The sequence below is a fragment of the Akanthomyces muscarius genome, chromosome 1 (genome assembly GCF_028009165.1).
Source record: "Akanthomyces muscarius strain Ve6 chromosome 1, whole genome shotgun sequence".
NCBI lineage: Eukaryota > Fungi > Ascomycota > Sordariomycetes > Hypocreales > Cordycipitaceae > Akanthomyces > Akanthomyces muscarius.
The window spans coordinates 3367632-3394170 of record NC_079241.1 but is presented as its reverse complement, the minus strand read 5'-3'; the positions used below and the strand labels follow the sequence as shown (position 1 = coordinate 3394170).

Sequence of the window (26539 nt, the reverse complement as noted above, 5' to 3'; positions counted from 1 at the left end):
AAACAGACAGCCGTTGACAAAGCACTGCTCCCCTCTTGGCTGCAGTCTTTTCCATCCCACACATCAGACCATGTTACAGAGATATTCCCACCTATTCTCTTCCCTTCCATTGTCGACTCTGCTACTGGTACACTAGGAAAAAACACACAACCTTCTTCCGTCGCTGCACATCTCCTGGTCTCGGCAGCAACCCGCGATGCCAAGCATGTCTGGCGCCGGGCCAAAAAAAAAAAAAAAAAAGAAAGAACCCACCAGCGCTGAGACCCTGGGACATCTGTTGCCAGGGTTCCGCTCACAGAGTGCGCTAACTGGCCCGTGCAGGTTTAAGCGAGTGGGCCTTATTTAACTTGAACATTGCTGACCCGCTCAAGCAGCGCAATTGGCTTTCCCTAGCCCGACTTTGGCTTGTTCATTCATTCAACCCATTTCACTCCAGTACGACAATTCGGCCAATGAGCCATGATGGGTCTCTCACGCCAGACCTCTTCGGGTTTTATACATGCATAATCACAGACGGACTACTCATTGCATTGCAGTGCCCATGCGCGGTATACGACAATTTGACTGCGGACCGTACTGGTATCTATCAACATTGCGCCCTACGTCCCTCATGACATCCTCCCACCCTGGCAGGCTGCGGCTGACACGGACCTGCACAATCCTTTGGCCAGACGCTACTCGACCCAACTCGTCTCGTCTCGATCCGATGCCCATGGCTTTGGCAAGCCACCATACTGCCATGCTGCACTGATATTGCGCTGGTATTGCGACATGGCTTCGCTCCATGGAACAACATGGATCATTGCTCATCACCAGTGCGACCTGATCCCTCATCAGCGGGGCACATATCTGTCCATCTCATACGCCAAAACACACTCACCGATAACTAGACAAAGCGAAATTGTGACAGCCAACCCAAGAGCCGCCAGAGGATGGCTCCTGCGCCCCTCTGACCCCTACAGACTTTGGACCCTAATAAATGTACCGGTGCCATCCCCCATCGAGCCTCTCCGACTCTCCAATGTACTGATACCCGGTCTTGTACTTGGTTCGCGCCACAAATATCCGGAATCTAGACAATGCCCGTCAATAATGAAGGGGCAAACGCAGATTCACATGGCGGCCAGCCGCTGTATCGATGTCGTCGAAAACGAGATGGCCTGTCTTGCTTTGTCTAGCAAGGGATCCAAACCGAGTATTGCTCCTCAACCAGGCAGTCTACGATAAATAATCAATGCTTAAAAGGTCAACCACGAAATCGAAGGACTAGAATTTTCGCTGCTTCTCGAATCCACCTCCCCAGTAGTTCGCATTCGGCCGACGCGGTCGATCAAGGAGTTACATGTCCCATGGCTCACAGCGACCCGCGTAAAAAGTAGTCCGATCTCGCTGTTGCCTCAATTGTACAAGATACCTGGACGGGCCACCTCGCAACTTCACTAATTACCAGTATGGCGGCCTCTTTCTCAGTATTGAGAGCCTGATTACGCACCACGTTGCCACGGAAGACTCCTCTTCTTGGACACGCAGAAAGGGCTAAATCTGTCTTGTGCAATAGTCTGCGATAGTCGTCCCGCTCATCGAGCACATCTATTCTATCGCAAATTGGCGGCATGCAATGGCCAGTGCCACCCCTTTTCTGAAACAAGCACCTGTCCGCCCCTTGGCTGTCCTGGGGTGCCCTCCGCCCTGATCTCTCACCGTCCGTATTGAAGGTTCGAGCGAGTCCCCGACCTCCCTCCCTCCAGAGGGCTGCCGGAAATTATGGCCCCGAGGAAATGAGGTGGCCCAGCGCAATATTAGTTTCTGGCGCTGGCGCATTTGCCCGCCACTTCAATTTATTAGCAGCGTCACAACCAATACCCAGATTTGGTCCCGATTTACGACTGCAATCTTGCAATTTCCTCGTTCATCTCCATTGGGGCAAGCGCTTCACGCCTGCTGCCAGACACGGGCGCGCCTGAACGGGTTTGCTGGGCACAACAGCTGCAGGATGCTGAAGCCGTGGTTTCTGCTGCCCACGTTCTGCTGTGCAATGCTGCGCTGACAGATCATTGGATCCAATGATCCATCACGCGATTCGGTCAATTATCCCAACGAAAAATCGTGGGCGCAGTCGTGACGAAACCGTACGCGCAACTGTCAGGCCCTCCTTGACCAGTTCCTGCAACCCCGACGACTTTGTTCTGCTGCCACAGCATTGGCACCAAAAAAATCATGAGACTTTAGTATCTTGAGCTCTAGCCCAAGATTGGACTGTCCCACATAAAGGAGGCAAGAGGGTTCCCTTTTTTTCTTTTCTTTCCTGCAGCCAGCCTGTGGCATCAGGCTCAGGTGGGCTAGCCTAGTCTTGTTCCACAGGTAGCGCCACTCCGACCGCTTCCCGGCAGCTTGATATGGCACCCTAACGGCATCAAGTTCGCGACTCGAGACGGGACTGAGGGGTTCGAAGACGGAATCAACAGCCCAAGAACAAAACCACTCGTCCTTCTGGATCCGCAGCACAACTCCCTCAATATATCGGGAGAATAAACAACCGGCTGCAACACCACAGGGGCCAGATTAGGCTGGCTTGCTACCAGCACCATCTTAAACGGTTTCGCAGAGCAAATTTGAGCCCCATTGATCTTTCAACAAGTGGACCAGCCAGGACATTACCCACACGATAGAGCAGAAAAGAGGACACCTTGGGCGGCGCACCGAGACGTCACAAGGCCTGATGACTCTTTCGCCCACTGCTATTGCCTGGAGCCGCTATTAATATGGCCTACTACGGATCACTTGCTGCGAATCCTTCGTATCGCGTGAAAAATTCGAAACGCCCATGACTTGTGCTGGATGGGGAGCATCAAGCCGATCTAATGCAACATCATCCTACCTGCTCTTCTTCAAACGGCCGTTGGCGAACGCACTTTTGATTGCTGGGTAGCTTCTATCCAAGCCAACTTCTGCACTCTCTTCCAGTGCTCAGATGCACCATGGTGCCAAATACAGATACAGACTGCGGCAAGCCTAAAGAAAGCGGCATCAAGGAGAATGAATGTATGTATGTGCACCGGGAGACGGCGGCGCTGATTATGAGGGGTGGTGTGCGAGTGCATAGCCAATAGCGTGTTGCCGAGCTTCCAGCTTCACACCCATTGTCGTGCTAACGCCAACGCCACAAATACGCCCCTCCTGCCAACTACGACTAAAGTTTGCTTGAATTACGTTGAACCGCACGCCAGGAACAAGTACCGACGTTCATCAGTTGGACTATTCTGCGAGCGGGGCTTGCCACATGTCGTTCGAGGCCAAGGTCCTCTGCAAGTGAGCCGATGCAATGCAGTCCGGATGCGATGACAGAGCGAAACAAACGGTGAGGCAGGAGACCACGATGATCATGACGAAAAAGGCCCCATCGCCACCATGGCGGCGAGTATTTCGCCTGCCAGCTTCTCCTCCAAACCAACCGACATGTCCCGATTTTGCCACACTTGGCTGTTTACCATCAGGAACCTTTGGGTGACTGGCAGCAGCTTTTCATGAAGCAGCAAATGGCCGCCGGTGCACGGTATCGGGTGCATGATGCGCGCCACCCAATACGCCAAGCTAGTCGCCATCGGTCACGGGTACCAGGCCTGAAAGAAGAAGTGATGCTCGCACCGTCGGCGGAGAGCTCTGATTTGTTCGCTACTGTGTCTGTGGGCAGGAGGCTGTATGTAGTCTGACGGAAGGCGCGCACAGTGTCTGCGAATCTGACACCTGAGAGGTGATGGACTTGATGCATTTTACGGTGCCAGCTTGAACCTTTTGCAGGACGAGCATTCATCCTCGAGTCGAGGGTGGACCGGCCATGCAGGTCATCCTGTAGCACTGCACCACGACGCCGCGGGCGTACAAGGCCTGCGGGACTCCGCACATGTCGTGCTCAGCCTGGCGGTTGAAAGGGCTGGCTTTGATAAAATACGCTACTATCCCAGACGTTGCCTGCACCAATCGCTGTAACTCGAATCCTGCGGGGAACGACTCGATGCGGATCGCTCGGAGCCTGCAGGCGACACCGATGCGGCACTTCTGACCCTCCCTCTTTACCTCTTTGGTCGCTCGCCGTTTCGCATCCTTTCAAGATCGAGTTCACGTAGGGCCATGTGCCAAGTACAGCCACTTTATTGTAATTCAACTCCAGCTTCTAGCAAATCTCCTAGGCTAGCAATACCAATCCCGATTTTTCAAATAAAACCTAGCCCAGTCCGCCTTTGAACGATGGCCAAAACAAAATCAATACCTTCACACCAAAAGCGCCTAGCAAGCCCAATGCTGCAAGAATTGCCCAAATCCAAATCATGTCATGAACAATAAGCAGAGCAAACAAAGCCAAGAATCCGATTAAAAAGCAACGACCATCAGAATGCGGATGCCAGAGCTCTCCATTCACCAGCCCTTGAATTCAGAAGCCGCGTGAAATTGGGCGGCCGACAAGTAATTATAGCTCTGTACCTCTCGAGCATGCTTTGGCCTGTGCCATATTTCCCCGTTACAGTCTCTGGGTGCCTTTGAAAGCGGCTTATCAGGATCGCTCCGCTTCGTTTCGTCCAGGAGGCGTCGCCGAGCGCGTATGTAAATGTCTGCTTCGTTGCAGCGGTTGAACAGCTCTGCCCACCGACCGTCAAAAGCCGCGTGGTCCTGGACCAGATCATGCAGCGAGGGCAGATTCTGGAGGGAGTCTGTCGTGTACTTGTTGTCCCGCAGGAGCTGGATAACGTGGCGCGTCGCCGCCAGCTGGCCATCTGGCCCGACGTGAAGAGGCGACACCTCTTCTCGCGATGCCGCCGTAGTTTGAAGGTGCATCAAGTCGCTCCCGGGCGACGTTTGGTGGCCGATGGGCGCATCCCTGTTGAAGACCTTTCCGTCCCAGTCTGGCATGATCTTGGCCAGCATGCCAATCTTCCAGTCGCGCATGTCATGCGGCTGTCTGTCGAGTAGATCTTGCAGGCTGCAGGCTGCACATATCCGCCGTTGTGGGTAGACCCGACGAGTTCCGACGGGGAACAGCTCGTACAGCATCTCGTAGCCGCAAGAGCTGCAAAACGGAAGGTAGCGGCCCATTTCCTCCTGGGACCAAGTTTCGTCGTCGAGATTCTGCTCCAAACCAAGGCGTATTGGCTTGGTCAAGTCGAAGAGAGCTTGACGGCGCTGCACCAAAGATGCTTCGCCATCCAGGTATCGATAGAGGCCGTCGAAGAAGGTTGCCATACTGAGCGGCGGGTTTGGAAGGCGGAACAAGAACGCTTTGAGCGCCCTGCCCGGCTCGAACAGCAGCTTGAGCCGCATGTGCCGACTCTTCAGATATCCTTTCAGCAAAATGGCGTAAACACCTCTTTGGACAATGTCCAAATCCATGGAGTCGGGCGCGAGGCCGTATATCGGGTACTGGGCTTGGGGCACAGTCAAACCCGGATGAAAACTCGGGAAAAAGTCGAATCCTGCGATAAGTGGCATATTTTTGAGCCTTCTTTCCTCGTTGATTTCGTAGATGAGGTCCAGTATTGGGACCAGGTCACCAAAATGAATCAACGGGCAGTTGTATACGCCCAGCATTATGATTTTGGGACAGGCTCGTAGCACTATCGCGAGGACGCGTCGGTCCAGAAACGGCGTCTTATGTAGGTGGAGGACCTGTATGTTGTTGCGCTGGTTGTAAATTTGGATCACTATTAGAGTTAAAGAAGAATATTAGTGAGAATAGTGAGAATAAGGTTAATAAGAAAATAAGGGGAAACAGCGAAAATTAGAAAGGAGAAGAAAAAAAGGAAAAAAAGAAGAGAAATAGGAAAAAAGAAGAGAAATAGGAAAAAAAAAGAGAAATAGGAAAAAAAAGAAATAGGAAAAAAGAAGAGAAATAGGAAAAAAAAGAGAGAAATAGGAAAAAGAAGAAAAAACAATATTACAAATATCAAGGGAAATAAAAATATTAGTAAAAGTAATAGATAGTACTCACGTAGAAGCTGCAGGCGCGTTGCAGCATAAATCATCTGTGGCTCGAATATACTGTCGGCCGGCAGGGAGACGAACTGATTCGCCTTGAAGATGGCATCGATGTCCTTGAGGGCGAGGATAGCCCTTAGGGTAGACTGATTGAAGATCGCGTCCAAAAACGCTGGAATCGGCTGCTGCGGCCCGTTCTTCGATTTTTTTGCTTCAGCACGGAGTCGTTGACGCACCATGAACAGGGTGTTTACAGCATCTTCTTCTCTGGTGATGGCGGCATTATGCCAGTCCGTAAAGGGAGTGGCTGCCTTGAATCCATAAGGATCCGTAAGCCGGGTTGCCATCATTTCTTGGAGGGTAAACTCGGGAGTGACGCTCACAAAGACACCCGACGGGCCAAGGTTTTGAAGGCGGCCGGCGTAGAAGTCGAAATAGTTAACGCTGCCAGCGAGGATAACCCAGAGCCGCTTCGAGGTCAAGGCTAAGCTAAAAGCAGACTTGAAGCCCGTGGCGAACACATAATTGAGGATGAGAGGTCCTACGGACTGTGCGGTGATGAGCTTTTCGAACTCACATTCTGTGAGTAGAGCCTCTTGCGGCTCCCCCCGAAGAAGAAGAAGAAAGGCCCGGGTCATGCGCCAATGTGGCTGTGGCCTGTTGATCTGCTTATTGGCCATGGCAGCCCAAGAATCGATGATTTCTTGGGTGCTTTGACTGGAGGCTTCGGGGTGAAACCCCTCTTGTTCAAGACGTCGTCGCGATAATGCCATGCCATAACGGCCATTTTGTGGAGCTCTTTCCTGTGAAGCTCTTTCCTGTGAAGAACCATGCGTCTGACTCTGCGCAGGTGTCTTTCGCGCCATGCCGGAAATCTGTGAATATCGTACTTGATTAGGGACGGCATAGAGGAAAGACAACGCCTCCCGATTCTTTTGACTTTCTTACCTTTGATAGAGCTGTTATTCTAAAGAAGGAAAAGAAGGAAATAAAGGAAAAGGAAGGAAAAGGAGGGAAAGAGGAGAAGAAGGAGAAGAAGGAGAAGAAGGAGAAGAAGGAGAAGAAGGAGAAGAAGGAGAAGAAGGAGAAGAAGGAGAAGAAGGAGAAGAAGGAGAAGAAGGAGAAGAAGGAGAAGAAGGAGAAGAAGGAGAAGAAGGAGAAGAAGGAGAAGAAGGAGAAGAAGGAGAAGAAGGAGAAGAAGGAGAAGAAGGAGAAGAAGGAGAAGAAGGAGAAGAAGGAGAAGAAGAGAAAAAAGAAAAGAATAAAGAGAAAGAATAATAAAGAGAAAGAAGAAGAGAAATATATAAGGTTTAGTAAGTTTTGGTAAGGCCCGGCGAGGTTGTATGAGGGATGTGTGATGCTGTGTGAGGATGAGGGAGAGGTGTAGGTGGAAGGTTGTGGCAGCTTGCTGGCCGCGCAGGCGCAAAAAATAGGCGCACGAGGTGGCGTGTGCGCGGGAGTGATTTGGCGCGTACGGGTGGTGAGTTGCGTAAAAGAGACACTGATTTAATCCGATGCAAGATAGACACCCTTTTCTTTATCATTTTTGAAGTTTTTGCTGTTTCTTGAGAGGGGAGGGGAGAGGGCGATGATGCCTCAAGAACCTGCCAATCATTGATGACTCAGGGCAGGGGAGTCATGATCGCGAAAGAAAATCTCAAGCAGTAGGTAGGAGCAGATGCGTTTCGGTCAACAGAAGGAGCCCCTGGGGAAGGAGCAGGTTCATGAGACCGCGCCATGTACTTCAAAACTAGGTCAAGAGCGCAGTGTAAAGGCTTACATCTACGTTTGGTGCAGAGCTACAATGAAGCTACCTGATGACTCGGCAAGCATGGATCTTAGCACAGGGCTCATTTCAAGCCGTCTATGATTTCATCGAATGCGAAAATGGGTTTGATTCTAATATTGTTTTTCATTCGGGCGAAGTGACGCCATGGCAGTCGCCTTACAAGCAAGCCTTCATGGTGGACTGACTAGTTGACTAACTACCTAGGTGGTGACCTAGGTAGGTACCCAAACGGGTTGACGGGGAGCACTCCAGCGTCACGTGCAAGCACTGGCGTGGTCCCTTGCAGTCCCGCAACTTTTACGCCTGAGCGGCAGGAAGAGGCGCTAAAAAGGACGAATTCTGTGACGTTTGTCTGCCTCGATCCCAACAACGAAAGAAAAAAACCACCACACGCACAAAGCCGCAATGGCGTCCATTTTCCGAACGATGACGCTCTCGGCGCGTGCGCTCTGCCCGCGTGCCCTCTTCGCCGCGACGCCGTCGTCCGTCCTGTCGCCGTTTTCGCGGGCTCTGGCCGCCACCACGATAACATCGACGCAGCAGCAGATTCGCGGCATGAAGGTGCACAGTTCGGTCAAGAAGCGATGCGAGCACTGCAAGGTATGTGTGGGAGGTGCTTGGGGTGGCAGAAGAAAGGAGGCGGAGGGCTAATTGGTCTGGTGCGCGCAGGTTGTTCGACGCAAGGCCGGCAAGAGACATAATGGCTACCTGTACATCATCTGCAAGGCGAATCCCCGACACAAGCAACGACAGGGCTAAAGCATGTACTGCGACTGCGGTCAAAACAAAAAAGAAACGAAAACTCGACAATGTTGGAACGGCGATTGGCGGCTTGCAGAGGAGGATAGACGAGGAAAAAGAGGTGCAAGACCTCTTGTACGATTACCGGCGGTCTAGGAACGACGCTATACAACGGAAGCGAAAGCATTGAAAGCATCACTGGAAAACCAGATGGGCAGACGGCTGTATATATAGCTCGTTTGGCTTTGGTTCTTCCTTGTCATTATGTATTTTTACAATTTATTCGGGCAGCACAACGGCACGGCCCGTCCTCTCCCCCAATCACATACCCCCTATATACCTCTCCATGGCGTCCCATTCCGTCTTCCCAGTTGATAGCAGATATCGTATATGTTGCTAGTTAAAGAGAAAAAGTCAGCCACGGACAAATCCCCGGCAAGGAGAGAAAAGGGCATACTAGATCGGTAACATGGCGATGACGCTCTAGCTCATCGCGGGCAAACTTTTGCGTCTCGCGCCGCGTCTGCGCGTCCTTGATGTCGCGACAGCTGCGGAGAATGTGGCGATAGAAAGAAATGACTCTCGAGCGTTGCAGAAACTATACATGCAAGATTTTAGGGAACTGAAAGGGTAGTGAGAGAAATGGAAGCATACGTGATCGAGACTGAGGGCGCCGCCGATGCGCTTGGACGACGAGCGCTGTGTGGCAAAGCTACGGCATTGGCGCACGAGGCGCAGACAGAACACCATGAGGGGGGGTAACTAAAGAATCAGCTATGAGAGAAAGAGGCAAGAATAAAAACTAAAGGAATGTGGTTTCAAGGAATCGAGTCGCAATTTGAGAGTTCGAGATGATGGATGAAAAAGAGTCTTGGTCTGCGAATCATTGAAACATAGAACCCCGGTGGAACCTCGGGAAGATTGGCCTCTGAAGACAAAGACAGTCAAGCTGCCTCGCTTTCCAACACAGACCTTTCAGATTTCTCTTCCTACGATCCCCCCCCCCCCCCTATTTTTATATCGGCGCATTCTACCTGCTTGTTTCTTCCCGGTATCTGGGCCAAAGGGGCATGGGCGCTGCGCCGAGCACCAAACGTCGCCTGCCACGGCGTCGCGACACCCGCGCCGCGCAGCTCGCGGCGGCAGACAAGGCCGTTGCGGCGGCCAACAAGCTAAGCAATGAGGATTTCGCAAGCGAGTTCATAAAGCCCAGGTATTTTTGAACCAATTTTTTGTTGTTTGTTTGCGCGAGTCCAAACCATCAATGTCAAATGCCAACGGCTAAAACATGTGCTTGATAGTGATGCGTCGTGGCCGGCATGGACTCATCCGCAAACGCAGGAGAGCTACACGCTGAGTCTGCGCTCGCCCGAGGACATGGACGACGGCGAATTAACGGCGTGCTTTGACATTGTGGAACAGACCAGCGGGGACGACTACCGCGGCGCGGCAGGCGGCTGGCACCCTTTGGCGAAGCGCGCAGAGATGCGCTCGCCGGGCCTTCGCTACATTCTCGTCACTACGACGAACCACGGCCGAGGAGCAGGGGGCGCGGACCAAGCTCAGGGCGAGATTCGTGCGTTTACGTCTTTTATGCCGACCTTTGAGGACAGCCAGCCCGTAGTGTACTGCTACGAGATTCACCTCTTGCCCGAGATGGAGAGGTATGTCGACATGTTCCCGCTTCCTTTTTTCGTCTCCCTTTTACCATCTTCCTCTACGGTAAGCAAACTTGAAGATGAGAGCTCAATTACTGAATTGAGACTTTGGAACCAGGGCTGGCCTGGGCAAGATATTGATGGACCACGTCACCACAGCCGCCGACAACATCCCCACGCTGGAAAAGACGATGCTGACGTGCTTCGTGTCCAACGCGCACGCGAGGCGCTTCTACGAGAAGCTGGGCTTTGACGTGGACCAGAGCTCGCCGCGGCCCAGGAGGCTCCGGGACAAGGTCATTGAGCCTGAGTACGTCATCCTGTGTCGGCGGACCAACAAGGGCGCCGACCAGACGGACGGAGGCGAGCACCAAGAGAAGCGAACAAAGAACACGGCAGGATCTGGAACAGGCACATGATCTGGGCCGACAGACGAATGTCAGAGAATGGCAAGTTCAATCATCAGAAAAGCCCCATCCTATGAGGGGGCAGCGGAGCTCCACGCAAAGCCTCACCCGGCAAAGGGACAGCACTTCCGTATAGCAGCATAACGGCGTAAATTCATCTTCATTATATATGTATATATGCATGTACTATTCGCTGGCAAGTACGGGGGATATCGGTGCTGTGTAGCACATTCGAAAAACTCTTTAGGTGTCTAGTTGTACCTTTTTTCAAATACCCAAGTTGACTCCGAAGAAATAAAGCAAAAGAAAATCGTCACTTTCCCTCCATTCAGTCATCCATCATCTAGATTTTGTTTCATTCCAATTAAGCAAAGAGCTTCTTCTCGTAAGACTCCATGTTAACGTTGCCCTCGAGCTGAGCACTGGCGGTGCGAATCTCGAAGCGGAGAGTGCTGTTGGTAGCACAAGTGTGAAGCTCCTCCAGGCTGCGCATACCGCAGTCCTGCATGGAGTGCTTGAGACCAGCAGCGAGGTAAGGAATGAACTTGTTGATAGATCTACACAGATTGTTAGTAAAAGTTGAGTCAGAAGCAACGGGAAGACATACCCTCGGTGAGCGACAGCACCAGAGACACCCTGAGCAACAAGAACGCTGTCACCCTCAGAGAAGTAACGAGCGGTACCGGCGTTGCTCTTCTGGCTGTCCTTGCTACCGCTGCCGGCCTTCTTGTCCTGCATGGCATCGATGGAGCCCATGCCACGATAAGCCTTGACCAGCTTGCCCTCTCGGGAAACGAAGGAGGTGCCAGGCGACTCGGTGGTACCAGCGAGGAGACCACCCATCATGACAGTGGAAGCACCAAGGGCAAGACCCTTGACGATGTGGCCGACGTTCTGAACACCACCATCGGCAATGGTAGGAACACCGAAGCGAGCAGCAAAGGCGCTGACGGCGTAAACGGCAGCAGCCTGGGGACGGCCGACAGCCATAACCTCCTGGGTGATGCAGGCAGAACCACTGCCCATACCAATACGGATACCGTCGACACCAGCCTCAATAAGAGCAGCAGCCTGCTCACGGGTAACGACATTGCCACCAATGACATCGAGGCCGGGGAACTCGTTCTTGCACCACTTGATCATCTCAATCTGGTACATGCTGTTGCCCTGGGAGCTGTCCAGAATAACGACATCGAGGCCAGCATCAACAAGCTTCTTGAGGCGGGTCTTGTCCTCGGGACGAGTGCCAATGGCAGCAGCGCAGAGGAGCTGCTTGCTGTCGGGAAGCTTGGAGGCAAGGGGAAAATGCTGATTCTTGGTCAAGTCGGAGCGAGAAATCATGGAGACGAGGTTTTGGTCCTTGTCAACGATGGGAAGCTTGCCCTTCTTGGACTTGGCGAGAATTTTGTTCGCTTCGGCGAGGGTGACGCCATCTGGAGCGGTGACAAGGTTCGTAACCATGACATCGTTGACAGTGGCGTCGTCGTCCTCCTCAAACTGCAGGTCGCGGTTGGTGACAATACCGAGAAGTCTGGAGCCGAGCTTTCCGTCCTCTGTTGCGACTTGTTAGCTTCTGAAGATGCTTGTGCATATGCATTGCTAGTGTGGGAAAGAGGTTCAAGGTCAGAGTAAAGGTAGTCCCCATGACAATAGTCTATGCGGTGGAACGAAAGTTAAATGTAAAAGGTATGTAATCATGTGAAGCGGGCTAGAGCGTGAAGCAAAGAACAAAGAAACGTACCGGTGACAGGGAAGCCACCAAAGCCCCATTTCTCCTTGAGGGCCTTGGCCTCGCCAACTTTGGTGTTGCGAGTAATGACGACGGGGTCGAGGATGAAGCCGTTTTCATAGCGCTTCACCTTGCGGACCATGTCAGCCTGCTCGTCGGGAGAGCAGTTGTGGTGGATGACACCAAGACCACCCTGAAGAGCCATGTGGATGGCCATCTCGTGCTCGGTGACGGTGTCCATGGGCGACGAGACAAAGGGAGTCTTGAGGGTGATGCGCTTGGTGACGTGGGAGTCAAGGATGACCTCGGAGGCAGGGAAGCCAATGTAGCCCGGGAGGACGAGGAAGTCATTGTAGGTCAGGCCGCCGTGCTTGACGGTGTCCATGAGCTCGTGAAGATCGAGGCCATCGAGGGTCTTGTACTCCTTGAGCACCTCGAGGGCGCTCTTGTGATCAAGGATCTTGGATCCGTTGATTTGAGCCATTGTGTGGTCTGTCGGCAAAGAAAGGGTGAACGAAAATTGCGGAGAGGAACAAACAACTGGCGAGGTTGAAGACGATGATGCAATCAGAACTAGACGCGTTTCTTCGACTTGTTTGAATTGATACGACGCTTCTTCCCGAGAGAAAAAGAAGAAAAAAGTTTGCCCAAGGCGGCCGACTGGAAATTTTTTTTCTATGCCGTGAGGGGCAAGCAGGGACCTGATTTTTTGGTGGGGTACATCCACCCAAGTTACCTTACCTGCGCACCGCTACTTAACCAGGCTCCTAACTAATGAAAGCAGGAAGAATTTGAACAAGCTTATAAATGGCAGCATAAATCACAAGCATGTAATAGCAGATATGAATGTCATGTTTATTTCGACGCTTCGAACAGAGCAAAGTGCCGGGCTGCAATGCTCTTTGTAAACATTGCAACGAGCTACCTAGTTACCTGCCTACCTAGGTACCTGAGGTAGGCATCCAGCCGCCGGAGGGAGCATGAGCCCGCTGTAGCTCGCTGCAAGGCCTGCTGCAAATTTGCGCAGCTTCGCTGGACAGATTGACATTGACCACTGTAATTTGGTAGCGTAAGTGGTGTACCTAGGTACAGGCATGGCGAACATGGAACATGAAAGGAACGCTCTCAGCTGATGGCGTTCGAGGGAGAATCCAGGAACAAGATACAGATCATTCTTCAATACAGAGGAAGACCTGAAAAGTCGTGTCTGACGCTAGTAAATTGGCTAGTCTAGAAGGGGCTAGTTACATATAAATTTGGCTAGGGTCACCCCCGACCCTCCTTATACTCGTTTCCTCCCTCTAGCTCGATGATGGTTTTGACGTGCCGTGGCAGGCGCTCTATCCAGGCTTATATCCTCTCCTCAGGCAATTCCTGCCAAGCAGCCAGCCAGGCTGTAATAGCTTCCTGGCGGCTCTTTCGAGCGCCTTTTTTTTAGTAGTTCTTCTCTTCATCCATAGCCAGGCAGGCTCTATAGGGTTCAAATCTAGGCTATTACTAGGCCACAGGAGGCGCTGGACCTAGTACTAGCTATAGATATGCTATTAAATATAGTGGTTATAAGTAGGAGCCTTGTCTTCTTATATGAGTGTTCCTAGCCTCTCTACGTTACACATAAGGGCAAAGGGGATCAATTTGGGTACTAGAACCTTCGTCTAATACACATACCAGTCAATGCCTCCTTTAGAGGTCCTGGCCAGCCTGCCGTGCTTTCTATTCCATAGCTATTAAGGCTGCCGGCCAGGCTTCTGCCGGAGGCCTAGCCGGGCTATCTATATATTAAGCTCCCACTGTGCCTTCACCGCCGGCTCCAATTCCTCATTTAATCTCTTAATATACGCCTTAGCGAGGCGGCGGTCCTAGGCACTCTCTAGAGCCCAGTAGTGACAAGGACCCTTCATATCGTATAAGAAGCAGCCCCAGAACATAAATTCAGAAGACCCCTTCCAACACTCCCAGATATAGCTCCGAACAAAGGCTTCATAAGACCTCCGCCAGATCCGGTAGCCTCCTCGCCGATAGAGCAGAACGATAGAGGTCTCATCTGACCAAATAACCTTCTTCTAGTCCTTAAGGCTCTAATTCTAATGCTCTAGGCACCACCTTAGCCGGTCATCTCTTATCCGCTTCGTCAGTCCAGGCTTCCTCGTTAGCTTCGTCTTGCGGAAGCCGGCCTTCTTCAGGATATAATGTACTGTATCTGCTAAGATTGGGATACCTTCTGCTGTCAGTTTAGCCGTAATAGTAGCAGTTGACTTTTCCCTGCCAAACCTATCTAGTTAGATCTTCTTAATGATCAAATCCTTGTTTTCTGGGGTCTGTTTTAACGGCCGGCCGGTCCTAGGAAGGTCCTCAAGATGCTGGTTTTTGATAACTATTGGCCGGATATTAGGATCAAAGTGTCAGGGCACCCGCAGGGCACGTTGGTTGGTAGGAGGTTATAGGCAACCAGAGGTATCACGTGCGAAGAAGCTACTATATAGCTGCGGGCTGCCGACGAGGGAGTAGCGAGGAGGCAGCGATAATTCCACCATCATTCTAAAAACCCAAGGATCATCTAGTGACTGAAGCTCTTCGCCGACAGCACCTTACACAAAGCCACGCTCAATTGCTCGGGCGTAGATTCGATCCACCTGCCGGGCTGAAATCCCTGCCAAAAAGGCGACTTCTGCAGTAGATTTGCCGCCACAGGGAGCCTTAAGAGTCACTACAAGAGCCCTCGTAGCTAGGTCCGTCTGCCTTGTCATTTTGGCTGTCGATAGAGGTGCTGCTGGCAGTGGTGGCGACGGTAGTGGTGGCGAAGGTGGTTGACAGGGGAAAATCACAAAAGGGGCTTCTCTAGTACAAAATTTGGTGGGTAGGCCCCCCTGGTCAATTTGCCGGGGTCCTAATTCCTGTCAGACACGACTTTTCCGGTCAACATCTGTACAGTTTGTATGATTCACGACATTCCAGACATTAATATCGAACCAATGGAATGTGGCATATCCAGCCATCATCTTTACACCACCCATAAGTACTTTAGGCATCACCTTTACCTCATTTTTTTCTTCACGTCACGTCAACGTTTCTTCCCCAGCTTATTCTCAACTTCCTCAATTCCCTATTAGCTCATTCTTGTCTCCTTATTCCGATATTTCACGATGAACCGTGCAAGCGAACTCTCTGTTTCGTGAAAACGGTTCTTCTATTCTTCTAGTGTCCCTTGATACATTGCCATGCTAAACATCGCGCAACACAAATACACCTGGTGACAAACAAATACCCTCCATCTGCGCCGTTTAGCTCACAAAGTTGACTGTCAGTTGCCCGTTGTCCACGTTATTGCCATCGTCAGTAGGAATGCTTCCGCAGACGCGGCAGTTGTGCCCCTGGAGACCGGCCAGGTAGTTGAGCGTCTGACCCTTGTTGAAACGACGGCTGCCAATGTTCTGGTAAAAGGCGCACAGGCGGCCCGTCACATGCGGCACGCACGCAATCTGCTGCCCGTTGGACCACTCGCCCTCGGGACCGGCAGCCACGGCGTCGCGCACCTTTTCCAGCGTGCCGGCCGGCGAGTGGCCGATGCCGCCGACGTTGCAGGTCGAGCTGCCCCGGCAGTTGATGCCTAGGGCGCGGGCGGCGAGCACCTCAGGGCGGACGCCGCGGCGGGGGCCCGGGTAGGCCTCCTCGCGCTTGACACTGGTCTCGTCGCGCTTAGCGTTGGTCACCATGTTGGCCGTCAGCTGTCCGTTCTTGACGTTGTTGCCGGGGTCCACGGGTACGGAGCCGCAGGCTGCGCAGCCGTGGTCAAGAATGTTTTGCACAAACTGCACCGTCTGGCCAATTGTCCACTCGCGGCCCGTGTTTTGGTAGAAGACACAGAGCGACGGGTCGCCGATCGAAACGGACGATTTCACGCAGACAGCGTGCTGGCCATCGTGGAGCTTCTTGTTCTGGTCCATCCCGCGCAGCTGGCCTTGCGCTTGGCCCAGCAGGCCCTTGTTGCCGACGCAGAGACCGGAGCCCTGACAGTTAATGCCAAGCGCATTGACACTGGCAGCTGCGGCGGCGGTGGCAAGGAGGGTGCTGAAAGAGACCATTCTCAAAAGGTGGGCAATGTATTTGTTTGTAAGTGATTGAACTGTGCTTGAAAAAGGAAGGGGAGGATGAAGGCGATGATGAGAAATGAATACCAGAACTCGTGCCGCCGCAAGGACTTTATATAATAAACGATGCGACATACTACTTTCGTGCAGTCTGCATACATGGTTGTGGTCTATTGCGGGCGGGGCTTTCCAAACAGCTCTTCTAGACGTAGGATGACGTCCTGAGTTGTGCTGGACCCTCCATCACGGCAACGCCGCTCCCAATGCTATTAAAAGCTACTGGTGGCACATATTTCCTCCGCGAGCCACGGGGTACGGCGAGACTCTCGTCACAGACGCCATGCTGATTCGGGGTTGCGCATCATCTGCTCAAGACATGCCTCAGTCAGCGAGTGCTTCTCCAGGTGTCGCTGCGGCAAGAACAACAGTGGCTGTCGGGCACAGTGGTGGGGGAAAGAAGATCGGTGTCTCAAGGCATTTTCTTCACCCAGTGTCGAGAATTCTAACCACATTGGTCTCACCAAAACTCTCTCTATTGGGGCTGTTGTCGCCTGCGTGTCTTAGTTGTTGGTGTGTAAGACGCTGGAATCAATCTCGACACACATGGGCATCTCCGCAAACTTGAAATCACATCTGGGCAGTCTTCCCTAGTCTGGCAGCGGAAACCCAAATCCCTCCAATCAGAGCGCCCCATCGGCTGTGCCGGTGACAGAGCTAGTTGGCGGGCTTTTTTCTTATTCTTTCCAAAGTTCTTCCAGGCACACTCCAAGTCAGCACATGGTAACAGATGACGGCATCTGCCGTCTGTGATTTCTGTTTTTCTGACCGTCACCGCAGAAAATGAGGCGGGAGTAACCGGGCATGGCTGTTTTTGGGACGCAATCGCGAGAGCTAGTCTCGCCGAACGGTTAGACTCATGCAGCCTTGCAGGGCAGCCCTCTGGGGCTAGTACATGATGCGCCGGGCGCTATACGTCGCCACAGCAGCTGGGCTTCCGGCAGCAGGGTTGGGAGTATTGGCTGACCTTGATAGGTGATTCCTCATATCTGTCCCGTGGGGGCCAACGAATAATTGAGCTGTCAAACTGAGCTGACTCTGGCCCAACCGAAAGAGGAAAGTAGATCGGAAGGCTCAGCCTTGACGATCGCGTGGCGCAATCTGGTCGATCCAGTGCAGGTCTAACTGAGGGCATCGCGCGTGAACCGTTGGCGATAACGCAGTTTCAGCAACCCAAGCATATTGTGATGGGGGAAAACCGCGATGAATACCAGCAAGTAATGATAATGTACTCGCCAGTACTAGGGAACTTTTTGCACCTGCAGGCCGCGATTCGGTCCTATCAGACACCGAATACCCTGGACCAGACTTCGGCCGAAGAAAAAATCAATGTCAAACTCTCGACACATCGTCTTTGGCCAAGCATCAACAAAATTTTCAGCCCAGGTTTCTCGTCAACGCAGATTCCGTTCTGCATCCACGCGGAACCATAGTTAGCCCTTCGGAATCCATGGAAGTGGTCTCTACTGCTTAGTACTGGACTCTCTCGTCGAATAAAAGTGCTCTTCAGTCAGTCCAGTAAATGCACCCTCAAGGCCATCAATACTTCAAGCTGCGGCATTTACACATAGAACGACTAATACAGTGTATACCAGCTGGACCTGCGCCAAACGCGATCAGCTGTTGTCCCTGAAAGAGGCTGTATTAGAAAGTACCTTGTCCGACAACAGATGATGCAGGGTTCTCTGCGACATATAATATAAAGCGCATCACTAGTCACCGATCGAACGGCGAGAACAAGCCACTTGCGACTTGGGATAAAGGCACCTCCCATATAGGCCGAAACTACCACAAACTAAAGCCTCAGTCGCCAACCTTTTTTATGCACAATTTGGATGACTTGCAGGTCGCACATTGTAGCTGCACACGATGTCTTTCAGAAGCTTTTCAAGTATCCCGTTCCTACGGAGTACTCTGCCCGACTTGGCGCCGAGGGTCCTCAGCTGGCCCGTACTCTCAAACGTTTAGAGCCGAGCGAGATGGGACCAAGATACGAATTTGTCAAGACTAAGCCGTAGCATTTACCGAAGCTATCCCCCGTAGCCTGATTTCCTCGTTACTCCGAAAGACGCATACGCAAGCCGAAGCCGGCACAGTACCAACTATTCTGCACGGTCGTGTGAGCTTGGTCGACATTTGCTGCCCAAGCATAGCAAAGCGCAGGCCCCGGCCTCGACGACTGTTCAAATCCAGCACGTGCACCCCGTTGGCACGATACTAGGCAAAAACGCCTTTATATGACGCAGAGCCCGATGGTCCACTGCTCCTTAATTTATGGCAAACTTACTTGTCAACGCATGCTGTTGCGGCTCTTATTCTAATCTCACGGTACCGACAGCGCCCCCCCCTTTCGGTGTATCCTTTGATCGGCATGCTCCAAACAAGCTCTAACCGTCAACTATATCACCAAGCCAGGCTGGCCGACGGTAGTTCTATCAACAATGGTAACGTAGACACACTAAGAATAGATTAGTGGGGGTTCGCTTTCCAGTTGCCATTGTCAAGTGCCTATTCCAGGTACACCGACCCGAAAATTCCCTTACAAATCATAAACTCTGGCTAGCCAGCATCCCTGAAACTGGAGGCAATTACAAAGTCTAGACTCGACGATTAAACGAAGGATGCGAAGATGCGCGACTCCTTCCACTTCCATGCGCAACCATTTCGGCCTTCTAGGCTAGATACGGAAGGTTCGGCACCAAAGCTGGTCTTGGCCGAAGGGGAGGCATCCTTCATCAGCAATTTAAGCTCTGCAACAAGAAACAGATCGGGCACACCTTTCGCTGTTAACTCCCCGCCATGGCTGCACATAATCCCGGCGCGAACCATGTGCGCCCATGTGGTATGCTTATGTATGAGCTTATCTGACCAGCCAGCCACCCCCGCCGCCAAGCCCTGTCTAGTCTGAAAGGCGCCTGGCGCCCGGCATTAAAGTTGCAATCACCACCATGTTATACACTATTCACCTCCCGAATTGAGAAGGTGATGTTGGTGAGCTGCGCTCAGGCCAGCGCCGGTAGTTGCTACGCTACTTTAGCTGATGAACTCCTCACACTCTCCTCCCGTATTAGGTCCGGAGCCAGGAAATGATTGTTGGCCGCTGATAGAGCGAACTATCACCGTTAGCGACATGATTGTCTTGGCGGGAACATATAAAGGCGTGATGATGGCCACTGTAAGAGGTTCGGAGTTGCTGGATCAGAAGCACTCGCAATACCCCATCAGTACCCATCACATCTCTTCCCTCTTCTGCTTCATTAAAAATGGCTTTCAAGAAGTCTCTCTTTGTTGCTGCCACCATGGCTATGGCCGTCTTTGGTGCTGCTCTTCAAGGTCACGATGAGTGCGCCAACATCGAGCCAAGCGAGGAGCTTCGTGCTGCCGCCGCAGAAATGGCTGCTCACGAGGCCGAAGCGGCCAAGAAGCCCAACAACGCGAAGCCCGCTGCCGACGTCAACGTGCCAGTGTACATCCACGTCATTGCCACTTCCAACTCCAAGGCTGACGGCTACCTCTCTGTAAGATGATACCAAAACCTCACACAGGACATCGTTCACTTTGCTAACTTGTCCCTGTCCTAATTTAGGATGCCGATGTTCGCTCCACCATCAGCGGCATGAACGGTGACTACCGAGGCCGCGGCTTCCAGTTCACCGTCAAGGCCATTGACCACAACATCAACGCTCGCTGGGCCAGCGACCAGGACGAGATGGTCATGAAGAAGAAGCTTCACAAGGGCGACTACAAGACCCTCAACCTCTACTTCCTGCCCAAGATGTCGGCCAATGGCTACTGCTACTACCCGACCAACGTCAGCTCAGGCTCAGACGAGTTCTACCGCGACGGCTGCACCATTCGCAGTGACGTCTACAACAACGGCCAGACCACCACCCACGAGGTCGGCCACTGGCTTGGTCTCTTCCACACGTTCCAGGGCGGCTGCGACGCTGTCAACGACATGGTCGATGACACTCCCGCTCTGATCAACAGCTGGAGCTGCAACCAGAACGACGATTCTTGCCCCGGCATGCCCGGCAAGGACCCCGTCACCAACTTCATGAGCTACGGTACTTGCCGTAGCGTGTTCACCGCTGGCCAGACTGCCCGCACGAAGAGCATGTATAACAAGTTCCGTGCTTAAGCCATGAATGAAGAGTTGGATATTGCATGTTGAGGTTTTGGTGTTGAAGCAAGGCGTACAGATTGCATGGGTGTGTTGCATATTGAGGTTTCGGTGTTGAAGCGAGGCGTACAGCGTGGTGTGTATAGATGGGCAAGGTGATGGTAAAAGCCTAGCACATATGTTGACGATGGTATATATGCATTGCACATAGTTGAATATTATTTAAATATAAATTGTGAGAGTACAAGAATGCAGTTAGTATTGGCGCGCCTCAGTCATAGGGCAATTGCCGCTCAAAAATACATCTCTCTCATGAATTCTACAAACAGATGTTATTATTAATCTCTGCTCTTGAGTGAGCTGGTATATAATCAGTATAATTTAGATAAAATGTTACAGACGAATAAGAGAGCTGAGCTCTTTGTGGAAGGTGTACCAAGTGATGCAGCATTTCAAGGCGCCGCTGTCTCTGGCTGAAGAGCCCTGACGTAAACAACTGGACCCTCGTACTGGTGTCTTCCACGAAACAGGTAGTAGATGACGGAAAAGATTGCGATGCCACCATAGATGACAATATTCCAGTTCATTTCCTCGGCGGATGGGTTGGGGTTTGGTGGCATAAAGGCCAGGATAAAAATGACAACGAGGAAGGCCTCAGAGGCAATGTTGACAGCGAGACCCCAGCGACCAAGGCTAAACTTGGAGCTAAGGAGAGGGCTGTTGGTCCAGCGACGCCAGATCATGCATCCAATGGACACAATGTAGCTGGACAGGATTGAGGTTGTCGCCAGAGAAGTGATAGAGTTGAGCGCGGCGGTGGAGCCAATGTTGATGAGCGACAGCAGACTGGTGATGAGGAAGGTAGTCAAGATGGAGTTGATAGGCACGTCCCAGCCGGCAGGCACGTTGGCGAACCATGGGCTGAGGGGAACAGCGCGATCGCGTGCAAAGGCAAAGAGCTGGCGCGAGGCGGTGGCCACCATGGTTAGGTTGGAAAAGATTGTCATGGCGACAATAAACACAGACATGGCGGTGGCACTCTTGGCGGACCCAGTCGAGTTCAGAAAGACGGCCATGAAGGGAAAGCCGGTGGGCGAGTTGGTGACGCTCTCGAGGTCGCCGCCGATGCAGAAGCACAGCGTAATGACCATGATCCAGCCAAACGCGCCGTTGAAGATGGTAGTCATGATCATGGAGCGCGGGAGCGTGCGGCTGGCGTCGCGCAGCTCCTCGGACATGTGCACGGCGGCGTCGGCGCCGAGGAGCGGCAGGATGCCCGCCAGGATGCCGACGAGGGCCGAGCCGCCGAAGCTGCCCCATTCGCCGCCGTCGTTGAACTCGGTGAAGACGGTCTTGGCGTCGCCGCGCGGCGAGAGGACCCAGAGGGTGACGAGGATGCCGAAGAAGCCAAAGACGTGGATGACGAGGACCAGGGCCTCGATGAGCGGCAGCTTGCGCGCCAACAGTGTGTTGAAGAGCACGGAGAAGGCGGCGACGGCAATGGCCAGCAGCGTGCCGTGCCAGGCCTGCGGCTGGTAGCCGGGGTAGTTGAGGACGATGAGGCCCTGGATCTGGGTGCCGGCGATGAAGGCCGACGAGGCGCACGACGTCTGCCAGCCCAGGACGCACATCCAGCCGATGAGGTAGCTGAAGAGCTTCTGGTGCTTGGGCGGTGCGAACTCGGAGACCCAGTGGTATTGACCGCCGGATGTCGGTGCCCTGCAGGTGAGAGCGTGTGTTAGTCGGACTTGTGGTTTTGCATGCAAGAGGATGTGGTTTGGGAGATACGCACATGGAAGCCATCTCGGCCATGGAGGTGTTGACCACAAAGAAGCCCATCCAGCAGACGAAGAACATCCAAATCAGACCAGCAGTGCCACCGTTGACAAGACCAATAGTAGCCACACTTTGGAAACCATGTTAGAGATGTGCGATTAAAAGTATATCATCGAATGGCTTTACCTCAAGCTGAATTCCCACGAAGCCATGAGAATCATGGAAAAGCCCAGGATGGACAAGAAGCGAAAGTTTCTCTGCGGTTTCCCATCAGTACAATTATTCTCGACATAAGATAAACCATCACCAAGGTATTCTTGTTACTCACTCTCATTTCTTGAGCTTTGCCCATGCGGTACATGTCGAGGCGATCGCCGGCATTGCCATTCTTCTCGTCGACGCCCTCGGCGTAGACGTTGGTGTCGAGCCCTTTGTCGTCGGTCGCCATTCTCGCTGCGCTTATTTTGTTCAACAAGAAAGATCTGCAAAGAAGAAAAGAAAGAAGATGAAGCAAAAGCGGAAAGATAAGAGCAAAAAGCTGAAAGAAAAAGGGACAAAGGAAGAGAGGAACATGGAGTGTTGCCACAGCTATCCGCTTTTAGACGGAATACGTGTGGACGACGGAATATGCTGTGTCGAGCTCCCGTCTGCACGCCATTCACCCATCCAACCCTGGCCCGTCAAGTCCCCTGTTTCCAATAATCGAGCGGAGATTTTTTTTTCAGGTCCCAACATTGCGAAAGAAAAAAAGACCCGGGAAAGGGTCGCGTCGGTTTTGGCGACTCATGGACTACCGAGCTCTGTGGAGGCCAGTAGCCCAAGGATGCCACATGGGAGAGAGCCCACACGCAGCTGCAGGCAAGGGTTGTTAGTTTCTACTGGTAGCACACCCTTTTTTCTGTCAAGGATATAAATGAAAATATGGGCATACTCCGCACTTGGCACACAGGAACGAATATCCTTGCCTCTTTTCGTTCCTGGACGAGAGGGGCGCTCGCTGGCAGAAAAGAACCCCTTGCGGTCCGCGCGCCCGGGGAACGAGAAAGAAGACGGGGGTTAAACTCGAGCTCGCCGAAACTGGTGCCCCCATGAGCTCGCGTTTATCTAGTTCCTCTTTTGGCATTTACTGTAGATTCTGGGTTTATGCGCACCTGAGACGGCGCCAGCCCCCGCCCACTAACGTTAGCCCAGGGACATCCGATCTAGTAAAGAAGGGAATGCTGGAACAGACTAACAGCTTCGTGTGACTTGGTGGAGCTGAGGTCGGGCCAATGGCTGTTGGTTATCGGAAGATGCAAAAAAAGATTTGAGCAAAAGTCTACGCAGAAGAAACAAGAAGACTGGCCTCTCATTCGCTAGAGCTGCGTCTCTGTCTTTGCGCCCACACAGGTAACGTTCCCAAGTTCCGTAAATTTGGGCCGGATGGGTCTGGCATAACTTGGCCCCTGCAAGCTCGTTCGGCGAATTGAGACACGAATCCGCCTATGTCCTTCTGAAGTTCTTCTTTTAGCCCTATCGGCTTCCTTGCGTATACTTGCCCCATTGCCGTGACAATACTCCGGCCACTTGCCCTTTTTTATTGTGGATGATCTTGCCAAATATTCAGGATGTTGCGTGATGCTCTGATCGTCACTCGTTGTGCGTACATACTGCTACGTCCCATGCTCAACGTAACGTTATTTGTTTCACTTGCTCGGAGAGAGAGAAGAAAAAAACGATGAAGAGGAAAAAAACCGTCCAAGTCTTGGTATTGTGACTATTGTTCCAGAAGAAATTGGCCCCCGTGGCCCGTTTTCTTCACCATAATTCGGTCGACGACTTGGACAAGGGTGGTCCGCCTTGGATGTTCCACAGTCCCGGTAACGACCCCTCTGCTGCAGACAGGCTTCTGGCACTTGCCAGTGAGTGGATAATAAAATGCAAGACCCCTGCTGCCACTGCCGTGTAATAGCGAGCCGGAGAATACCAAGCTTGGCCCTCCCGCTCGCGTGAGTGTAGTGGTACTGGTAGTACAGGCGGGAAAACGCCCAAATCGTCTCACAACGATATCCGCTTTACGAGTTCTTCTTTTTTTTTTCCCCGTCTCTTTCTCTTTGTAATGCGCCTCTTTTCCTGACGACTGAATTGATTCATCTTTTGACACAATGGAGGCAGCGGTATTTGGCGACGGGCCGCGGTTCTCGCCCGTCTCTTTGAGCGACCACGCCGGCCAGCTGTGGATTGTGACCATCCTGGCCCTCATCTACAGCTCGCTTGTCACTACCGCCAGGGCCTATGTCAAGTACAAGATGTTTGGGATAGACGACCTCCTGATCGCTTTAGCAACGGTAAGGCACAACCTGCCGTTGAAGGAATGGACAACTCGAAAGTTCTGACTCGGAGTGATGCTGCGTTTCTAGGCTTTGCAACTCGCCCAGTCGATTGCCATCTTCGTGGGACTCGGAAATGGCCTTGGCAAGTTCAACTCGATTACAACTTCGGAGCAGTGGGCGACGTCTTCCAAGGTAAATAAGCGCATGATGCACAACGCACCCCGACAACACCAATGCATATTGACCTCGTGTGTGCCCGCAGTCGACGTTGGCGGCCATGATTCTCAGCTTCTTGACGTTGTGTCTGTCGAAATGCTCTCTGCTCGCGCTTATACTTCGCATCATCGGCCGCAAGACCGGTAAGAGCAGACCGATCTGCATCGCCATGATGGTTGTGAGCGCGCTGTGGGGAGTCGGATCTTGCGTGGCGTACCTGGCGAACTGTCGAGCCGATACGTTATTAACGTCGCAAAACATTACGCAGTGCCCGAGTCAGGTATGGACGTTCCATGTACTAATAATCGTCTTTTATCAGGCAACTAATCGGGAGCGTGTGTTTAGGGTGCACGCTGGGCCGTCATCACCGCCGTTGACATCTTTACCGAACTGGCCGCTTGGCTTCTCATGGTTGAGCTGACTTGGAAGGTCAACATGTCTGCTACTCGCAAGCTCCAGGTCATCATGGCGTTCGCCTTCCGCCTGCCGCTGATCATCCTCGCCGGCATCCACCTGGCGTATTTCAACAAGTATCCGTCCTCTGCCGAGCCACAGTTCACCGTCATCGACAGCCTGCTGTTCCAGCAAGCCATGATCTCCTGGTCCCTCATCTCCGCCACGGTGCCGAACCTGAAGAACTTTCTCAAGTCCTTTTCCATCGGCATGGGGTTCCCGCTCGCGTACGACGACACCATGACCGGCTCGGGCGGCGCGTACGCGATGCGGTCTTTCCCCAACAGCCGTTCCAAGGGCACGGCGTCCGCCGTCGCAAACACGGGCGTAGTGTCCACGACCATCTCGGCCCGCCGTCCGAGCGACGGCGGCAACCTGCGTGGTGGCCAAGCGGCGCACGAATGGTCGGCGGATCGCGCGTCGAATCAGACAATGGATACGCAGCCGTATGCGACGAGCAGTCGGGAAAATATTGACGACGACGCCAACTCCAGGACCGGCAGCCAAGACATGATTATCAACAAGGAGATTGCCTGGAAAATCACGTATGAAGATCGGCCATAGGATTGAATGTACGATTGATTGAGCTTGGTGGGATCCTTAGCGCAGCCTTTTGCTTGATTGATTAGATTTCTATACCAAAGTAGCATAAGACAGAAATTAGAGCTGTCGTGGCGCTGCGCTACATGAATGACCAGAGAGCTCGGCTCTGACAACCGAACTGTGACATGGACCGCTGACAAGGGATACTGGGGCCACTAACTTACAGGGAGGTGGGACATGGGAGGGTGTTCGGTGTACCAGTACTTTTTTGAGCGCCACTTTCGGAATTAAGGCTCTCGGCGTATTTAAGATTATTTAGCTCATAAGGCAAAGCTCGAATCTGGACATGGCCGCGCGCGTGGCTGCTGGTGGCGCTGGGTAAAAGGGACAGGCCGACGCATCCACCAGACGCCAAAAAAAAAAAAAGCCTCGACCAACGTCGCACCGCCGCAACAGAACACTTCCTGCCGACGCATAAACTGGCAGACCGGATGTCTTCTAGCGCCGAACTTGCGATCTCGCCACCCCTGGAACACGGCCCAGCCAGCCAAGCTGAAGGGCCTCAAAGGCACATCCCTGCACCGACAAGGGGGTTGGTTGTGCTTGCCCGTCCACTCCGTCCACTGTGCGCCCACTGTGGGTGCTCCAAGCCATCGCCCACATGCTGATACTGGTACACA

General features: G+C 52.7%; 10 protein-coding genes across 10 annotated transcripts; 4 read left to right on the top strand and 6 right to left on the bottom strand.

Annotated features, from left to right (window-relative positions):
* Positions 1–799: 799 nt before the first annotated feature.
* Positions 800–1919, bottom strand: LMH87_006127 (uncharacterized protein; the record flags this gene model as incomplete). Its single annotated transcript, XM_056203963.1, has 4 exons — positions 800–822; positions 881–886; positions 1653–1831; positions 1885–1919. 4 exons carry the CDS (start codon positions 1917–1919, stop codon positions 800–802), a joined length of 243 nt encoding a protein of 80 aa, XP_056059366.1.
* A 2494-nt stretch (positions 1920–4413) lies between these two features.
* On the bottom strand, positions 4414–6605 carry LMH87_006126 (uncharacterized protein; the record flags this gene model as incomplete). Its single annotated transcript, XM_056203962.1, has 2 exons — positions 4414–5693; positions 5981–6605. The coding sequence occupies 2 exons, from the start codon at positions 6603–6605 to the stop codon at positions 4414–4416; spliced, it is 1905 nt and encodes a 634-aa protein (XP_056059365.1).
* Positions 6606–8161: 1556 nt separating this feature from the next.
* On the top strand, positions 8162–8515 carry LMH87_006125 (uncharacterized protein; the record flags this gene model as incomplete). The annotated part of the gene is made up of 2 exons (XM_056203961.1): positions 8162–8356; positions 8426–8515. The coding sequence occupies 2 exons, from the start codon at positions 8162–8164 to the stop codon at positions 8513–8515; spliced, it is 285 nt and encodes a 94-aa protein (XP_056059364.1).
* Positions 8516–8818: 303 nt separating this feature from the next.
* On the bottom strand, positions 8819–9247 carry LMH87_006124 (uncharacterized protein; the record flags this gene model as incomplete). The annotated part of the gene is made up of 3 exons (XM_056203960.1): positions 8819–8893; positions 8955–9095; positions 9152–9247. The coding sequence occupies 3 exons, from the start codon at positions 9245–9247 to the stop codon at positions 8819–8821; spliced, it is 312 nt and encodes a 103-aa protein (XP_056059363.1).
* A 320-nt stretch (positions 9248–9567) lies between these two features.
* Positions 9568–10574, top strand: LMH87_006123 (uncharacterized protein; the record flags this gene model as incomplete). The annotated part of the gene is made up of 3 exons (XM_056203959.1): positions 9568–9710; positions 9799–10161; positions 10274–10574. The coding sequence occupies 3 exons, from the start codon at positions 9568–9570 to the stop codon at positions 10572–10574; spliced, it is 807 nt and encodes a 268-aa protein (XP_056059362.1).
* Positions 10575–10926: 352 nt separating this feature from the next.
* LMH87_006122 (uncharacterized protein) lies at positions 10927–12775 on the bottom strand (the record flags this gene model as incomplete). The annotated part of the gene is made up of 3 exons (XM_056203958.1): positions 10927–11119; positions 11170–12115; positions 12304–12775. The coding sequence occupies 3 exons, from the start codon at positions 12773–12775 to the stop codon at positions 10927–10929; spliced, it is 1611 nt and encodes a 536-aa protein (XP_056059361.1).
* A 1620-nt stretch (positions 12776–14395) lies between these two features.
* On the bottom strand, positions 14396–16373 carry LMH87_006121 (uncharacterized protein; the record flags this gene model as incomplete). Its single annotated transcript, XM_056203956.1, has 5 exons — positions 14396–14409; positions 14487–14509; positions 14563–14566; positions 14884–14941; positions 15582–16373. 5 exons carry the CDS (start codon positions 16371–16373, stop codon positions 14396–14398), a joined length of 891 nt encoding a protein of 296 aa, XP_056059360.1.
* Positions 16374–19699: 3326 nt separating this feature from the next.
* LMH87_006120 (uncharacterized protein) lies at positions 19700–20577 on the top strand (the record flags this gene model as incomplete). Its single annotated transcript, XM_056203955.1, has 2 exons — positions 19700–19954; positions 20023–20577. 2 exons carry the CDS (start codon positions 19700–19702, stop codon positions 20575–20577), a joined length of 810 nt encoding a protein of 269 aa, XP_056059359.1.
* Positions 20578–21011: 434 nt separating this feature from the next.
* On the bottom strand, positions 21012–22783 carry LMH87_006119 (uncharacterized protein; the record flags this gene model as incomplete). Its single annotated transcript, XM_056203954.1, has 4 exons — positions 21012–22278; positions 22352–22465; positions 22522–22592; positions 22664–22783. The coding sequence occupies 4 exons, from the start codon at positions 22781–22783 to the stop codon at positions 21012–21014; spliced, it is 1572 nt and encodes a 523-aa protein (XP_056059358.1).
* Positions 22784–24479: 1696 nt separating this feature from the next.
* On the top strand, positions 24480–25880 carry LMH87_006118 (uncharacterized protein; the record flags this gene model as incomplete). The annotated part of the gene is made up of 4 exons (XM_056203953.1): positions 24480–24662; positions 24735–24839; positions 24910–25143; positions 25209–25880. 4 exons carry the CDS (start codon positions 24480–24482, stop codon positions 25878–25880), a joined length of 1194 nt encoding a protein of 397 aa, XP_056059357.1.
* Between the last annotated feature and the right edge of the window lie 659 nt (positions 25881–26539).